Source organism: Struthio camelus, chromosome 12, assembly GCF_040807025.1.
Source record: "Struthio camelus isolate bStrCam1 chromosome 12, bStrCam1.hap1, whole genome shotgun sequence".
NCBI lineage: Eukaryota > Metazoa > Chordata > Aves > Struthioniformes > Struthionidae > Struthio > Struthio camelus.
In genome coordinates this window covers 19,518,279-19,524,714 of record NC_090953.1, presented here as the reverse complement: position 1 = coordinate 19,524,714, position 6,436 = coordinate 19,518,279, and the positions used below count along the sequence as shown (strand labels likewise).

Here is a 6,436-nt window from a genome sequence, read left to right as displayed (position 1 = left end):
AAAAATCTATAGTGACTAGAAAAAAATATCAAACTTCATTAGGAATGGAGGATTTCTAAACGAAATATATTGCGGAGAAAAGATTCTTAGTGAAAGTTTTCAGTGTCAAATTATTATCTGTGTATCCTACAGATTTACTCAGTATTTATTATGTAGAAAGATGGCTTAAATGCAGCTGTTTTCAAAAGCTGTTGTCTTTGCAGATTATTTTAATTTGTGCTTTTTATAACTGCAGAAGTTTTGTAAAGATTTTGGTGAAAATTCTTATCAGTCCTGTGGTGGATGCAGGTCATTCTCTAGAGGATTTGTTTCACGGATAGTGGTTCTAAGAGACTTTTGAGTAAGTGTGCTTTAATTATACGTTTTAAGAGCATCTGCTTTTAGTCAGAGTGACACTCTGAAATATAAGGAATATTTAAATATCCGTATTTTGAAAGACAAATCTTGCAGCTTTCCTAACTTCAGAATTGTAAATTAAACTACATTGTTTCCCTTGTCACATCTTGCTCCTTATATTGAGCTCGTAGGAAAAAAAAAAAAAAAAAACAAAGTGCATCTGCACAGTGTAGAAGATCCAATCAGTAGCATTTAGTGTTGTTTTCATCATTCCCTTCAAGTATAACGGAGATGGTCAAAAATGGCTTTAATTTTGCTGAACTAGTTCAGCTCATTTTTCAGTTTTGTGATTCAGACTGCCCAGGTTACTCTCTGATGAAACATCTTGATTTTTGTGTTCAGTATTAAAAATGGTCTGCGGCAAAACTACTGTAGTGTTTTCAAAAAGACAAGTCTGTATCTTACCATGCTCCTTACTCTAGTTTATAGTTTATTCAGGGGCTAGCTAATACTTGTCACATGGAATTCCAGGTTAATATTTAGAAAAAGTATTCATGGAATACAGATGGAAGACAGATATTTACCTTCCCAGCAGCTCTGCAATTCTGCAGTGTTCTTTATTCGGGCATCTGAACAAAGCCTTTTTACTTAAAAGCCCAAGTTGTCAGGCTGTGTACCTGTTGAATGACAGGCAGAAGGGCTGAGACACTGTCTATTAATTATCAGTATATTTCAATGTGTATGATGATATGGGAAACTTGCAGTGTTAATAAAAGGAAGCTGCTGTAGTCATATGGGTTTCTGGGCTCTGCAAAAATTCTGCAAAAAGCATTACTGATCTATGATCGTATGCAGAAGAGATAATTTATACATCATAGAACATATAACTGGCTTAACTGACTGTTAATAATCCTCACAGATATGATTGTATTTGCCTTTGCCCCTTTAATATAAACTATGTAAGTACAAGATTCTTTTTCACCTACCTCTTAAAAATATGTTATGATCCTCTCTTTGTAAATGAACTTTTGTTTGCTTTTCAAGGTGTCATGGAGTAATGTGATATACGCATGGTTAACACTTCTTGGAACCTTTTTAATTAGGAAAAACTAAATGCTAAATGCAATAAATATTTTTTGAAAAGGTCTGAATGTATTTATTTTCTTTCTGTAGAATATGTGTCTGTAGTATATAAGACTCTTCCAAGTCTGTATGCAGAAAAAAAACAGAAACTTTATATTTGGTGCCCAGAGCATCGCAGATGCCAGTTTTGTAGCTGTAGTGAAATCTAAACATCATTTTGATGTTAAATTTGTTAGTTTTAGAGTTTAAAATATTTCCAGGGCTTTTTAAACCTCCTTTTAGGCTAGTCCTATTGCCAGGGACTTGGCTGGAGCATAGCGTCAGAGGAAAAGGGGTTGCTCAAGCTCTTACCTTAAGTGGATGGCTTCGTTAAGTCAGTTGAATAGTAAAATAAAGCTAAAGGAGGAGCTACAGGAAGCCCCCCGGCCCTTGCTGGTAACGGCAGGCCGGACTGACGTCTCTCTCCCTTTTGGGAGTGTCTTTTTTTTCCTGTTGTTCGCACACGCACGTGTCGCGTACGCGTGCGCGTACCCGTGTTAGGGCCGGGGCCGCTCCCGGGCGGCGGTGGGGGCCGGGCCGCGCCGCCGCCCTCGCCGTTCCGCTTCCGGGCCGCCGCCAGGCCCCTACCTCTTCCGGGCGGTGGGAGCGGTGAGGCGCCCGCACCGGGAGCGGGACCGGGAGCGGGACCGCGCGGCGCCGCCTCCGGCTCCGGCTCGCGGGACCGGCAGCTGCGGCTCGGCTCGGCTCGGGGGGGAGGCGGCCCGGGGCGGCGCGGCTGGGGAGCGGCCGCAGGCAGCGCGGAGCGGCCGGGCCGCGGGGTCCGGGCCGGGGCTCCCGTAAGGGCCGGGTTGCGGCGGGGGCCCCGTTCCCGCGGGTCGTGGTCTAGTTCATGCTGCCGGGCGCCCCGTAACTGTCGGCAGGTGCTTGCAGAGTGATTTTTTTTTAAACTTTGTTTGTCTCTGCTCTGTATTGCACGTTAACGGCTGTGCTATGTTTTTTAGAATATATAATTTTTTAATGCGAGTGAGGACACAGCGGGTGTCGGGAGCGGTGGATGATCAGTGACGCTTCCAGCTCCTCTCGGTGAACCATGGCGTATCAGCTGTACAGAAACACCACGCTGGGGAACAGCCTTCAGGAGAGCCTGGATGAGCTCATACAGGTGTTTGGGGTCTGGGTAACTATCTTAACGAAAAGTGGGCTGGCTTAGTTAAAACAGCTCCGTGGCTAGTGTGTCAGGGTACTTCTAGTCAAGCAAAACTTAACGATATTAAAAGTTGTTAGCGTTTTGTTCAGGTGAGAAACCTTTTTTTTTTTCTTTCCGTGTTCCAGACAAAAGAAGCATTTTAAAAGTGGCATAATCTGTTGTGGTGTGGCCCAGTAAACGAACAGCCAGATAAATCTGGAACAGTCACACTGATTTCCTGCTCTTCTAGTTGTTTCCAGCAAATATTTATCGGAACTCTTCACGTCGCTCAAAAAATTATGTTAGCAAGTTGCTTCTTCTCCCAGAGTTAATATGAGAAAAAGGAAGTAAACATAGGAATATAATATTAATGTTAACTGTTTTTCTTCTAGAGATTTGCTTCATGTAAACTATGTTTTGATGTTTTTAATTTTTGGTGCTTTTTTGAGTTAACAGCATACTTTCAAACAAATCTAACTTTTCTTTTTTTTTCTTTTTTTCTTCTAATCACATTAGTCACAACAAATCACTCCTCAGCTGGCCCTTCAGGTACTACTTCAGTTTGATAAAGCTATAAATTCGGCACTGGCACAACGAGTCAGGAACAGGGTCAATTTCAGGGTAAGATACTATTTGTAAAAATTCTCCTTGAACTGCAGAACTGTGTGCTGTTGCAGAATATAATATAAGCAGAAACTTAAAAAGGTCTGTTTTGACTGTGCAATGATGATTGTGTACATGTATAATCAAGTTTGTTATCTTGTATTTCTGCCAGGGAATTTTTCGAGGTATGCAAAAGTCAGAAACAGAGACTCGGGGTGGGTGAGGGTCATGAAAAAGGAGGAAGGGAAAGAAGGGCAAAATGATTTGGCACGTAGCATTGCTGTCTTCAGTACCTTGAATATGGGGAGAATTTTGCTCCTCAGTTGTACGTGGCAGAAGTGGGATGAAGCCATGTGTTCACCTGCAGCCATGATGTGGAAAGAGTCTGCAGAGTTGTGGATCTACCCTCGAGCAACTCACTGAATCATTTTGTAGCTGTTCTTAGATACACAAGCAAACATGGTATAGAAAACTTTGTTCAGAATGTGTGAAGAGGAGAATTAAAATCTTACTTGAAGCTTAAGTTCTAAAAACAGCAATTTAAAACTTATGAAGAGGAAGGCCAAGAGATGGACTTGTCAATAATAATACATTGAGTGTGGGGGTGACCCATTTATATCATATGGGCTGGTTTTGTCATGATTTTTTATTTATGCTGCTGCTTTTCTCTTGCACAGGATTCCTCATCTTGGTATCATCATTGTTGTAACTGATTTACATTATGCCCTATATTTTATGAAATCTTTCTGATGCTGAAGTAAGCTGTATTGATCTTTTACGTACATTAGAAAAGTTACAAACCTTCTAATTGTATCTGTGAAGGAACACCCTTGCATAGGCTTGCAAGGGCTTGAAAACTTCTGCCACTGGAGGGCATGTAAACTACAGTTTCCAGCAGAATTGCTTGTCTGCCAAGTTCTTATCTATGTATTTGGATTCACAGTTGGCTTTATGATAAACCTGATTTATAGTTCTAGAAGATAAATAGTTCAGTAAATAGTAAGTGTTATTTTCTGATACTTTTGGGATGTATCCAATAGAAAATGTCTCTTGTCTTTTTAAAGGGATCTCTGAATACATACAGATTCTGTGACAACGTATGGACGTTTGTACTGAATGATGTTGAATTTAGGGAGGTCACTGAACTTGTGAAAGTGGATAAAGTGAAAATTGTAGCGTGTGATGGAAAAAGTAAGTATTGAATATGATATAAATAAGTTGACAGAGATGCAAGACTTGAGCATTTAAGGAAGGTTCTGACCAAATGTCTCTGATCAAAGTTGGATTGCTTGATTCTGTTACTCAGACAAAAGCAGGGCCACACACACGCTTCTGTGATGAGAAATGAAACAAGCAAGCTGAACGCTTCTCTAAATCACAAGCCCTGAAGTAGGGACTTGTGGGAGACTGTTGGACACCTGTTGTTGAAGTACATGCTACTAGAGCAATTACGAAGTCAGAAGTTATCCTAATTGAATTCTTCTGTGGTGATTTCTCTCCTATTAACCTGTTTGTTAGAACGGCATTGTGCTTTTATCAAATTCAAAGACTACTCCATCCATCTGAGCAAGCAATTGTGTTAAAAAAACATCAGAGCAATTGGTTGTTGGATTTCCATGCCCAAGGTCGTCTTGCAGGCTTCCTTTTCCTGGCATGATTACAGGGTCACTTAAAGCTGTAGTTCTAAACAATTGACAGACTTTGTCTCCTTAAGTTCTGGTATTAGCCATGTGTATAGTTTTACTCTATTTCTTTTTTGTGTACTTAAAATAGCTAGTAGAGGAAACCTTACTTTCCAAATATTATTATTATTTTCACTTGTGATGAATTATGCAGACGAGATGTAAAGAACTGAATGGCCTAAACTTACTGTTAACATTTTAGGCTTTTTTTAAGCAAGTAGTTGACTTGCTCTCTGTTGTTTTATGAAGATCATACTCTATCTCATATCTATTTCAAAATGCATAGCAAATATATACTATAGCCCAGACTGTAGAGGAGCTTATGCTACTGGACGTGGAAAAACCTTTCTCTTGGATCATGTCACTTAGCAGCACTTGCCTGTGGTTGACTGCCGTCAAATGTTTCTGTATCACTCTGAGTTAGAGCAAAGCTTTTTGTTTCTAACGCCTTAATAGTAAATGATGTGTGTGCCCAACCTTGAATTTTTGCTTTGGCTCTTTTTGTTGTTGCTAAACGCAGTGAAACAGCACAAGCAGTTCATGCCTTGCATTGGTAGCAGCGGAGAGAGTTAGTTTGGTTCAGAGCATGTTCTATTCCAAAATGCTGTTACGAGCTTGCGGAAAATATCTGAGAATAGTACTGTTTTTTATTAACTTATATACGACTCTGTAGCATGGGTATGTATTATTCATACTTTTTTCTTTCTTTCCTAGACACTGGTTCCAATACCGCAGAATGAGTGAAACTGTGGTTTGTCTGCAACATTTTCTGTTAATATGCAGCACTTTCTGGAGAGAAGCATGGAAAGGGACTGTGTTCATTATTCTTGTGGTGCAAATGTGAGTTGTTCTATACTAGAAAGCATCACAGAATAACAGCAGAAGAAATACCTGTAGCATTTCTTCAGTTTACCTTATAGGGCATGAAGAAAACAATGTTACTTTTTTTAAATTACAGCAGATACTGTTGCCTTTTTTGTTCAAAATAATTTCTCTAATAAACTTTTATTTTAAAACTTGTCAATGAGCAAGTGATCATTGGAAGGGTTTGTTTAGAAACAACCATTAATATATTCTCCCAAGTTTGTATAAGCTGTGTTTAGAGCAGTGTGTGCAAACGTGAAGGGCTTTCAGTTCTGGGGTTCTAATCTGAATATGGTTGCACCTACTAGTACTACAAGAGACAGTTGTTCCAAAATGATGTTAGAGCGTATCAGCAAAAGCTTAGGAGCTCACGCTTGCCTGGTTTTTTGTGCATTAATGCATCTTTTTCTCTATAACCTTTTCCATTTGGTACCTTCTCGTAATGATACTCTAACCTGATTATTTAAAATGTTAATCAAATTGAAATAATGAAACTGAATCTTGTAAGATTGTGCTGCGTTCTCAGCAAATGTTAGTGCACCTTATTTTTACTTTATCTAAGCAGCTTTTTATTTATGTGAATACCTTTAATTGGACATCTGCCAAACAGGATTGCAGCAAAAGAGTTGGGCTATGAATTTCAAGATACTAAAGGAATAACTTTGTTCTTTTTAGACTTAAA

General features: G+C 39.6%; 1 protein-coding gene across 2 annotated transcripts; it reads left to right on the top strand.

The window, feature by feature from the left end:
- The first annotated feature begins 1,843 nt into the window (after window positions 1–1,843).
- Window positions 1,844–5,910, top strand: GTF2A2 (general transcription factor IIA subunit 2). Of its 2 annotated transcripts, none has more exons than XM_068957788.1 (5): window positions 1,844–2,067; window positions 2,421–2,581; window positions 3,122–3,226; window positions 4,273–4,399; window positions 5,605–5,910. In XM_068957788.1, exons 2-5 carry the CDS (start codon window positions 2,510–2,512, stop codon window positions 5,628–5,630), a joined length of 330 nt encoding a protein of 109 aa, XP_068813889.1. In that variant the 5' UTR covers window positions 1,844–2,067; window positions 2,421–2,509; the 3' UTR covers window positions 5,631–5,910. The 2 variants fall into 2 exon arrangements, with proteins under 2 accessions (XP_068813889.1, XP_068813890.1); XM_068957789.1 differs by having other exon boundaries at window positions 2,053–2,339.
- The last annotated feature ends 526 nt before the right edge of the window (window positions 5,911–6,436 follow it).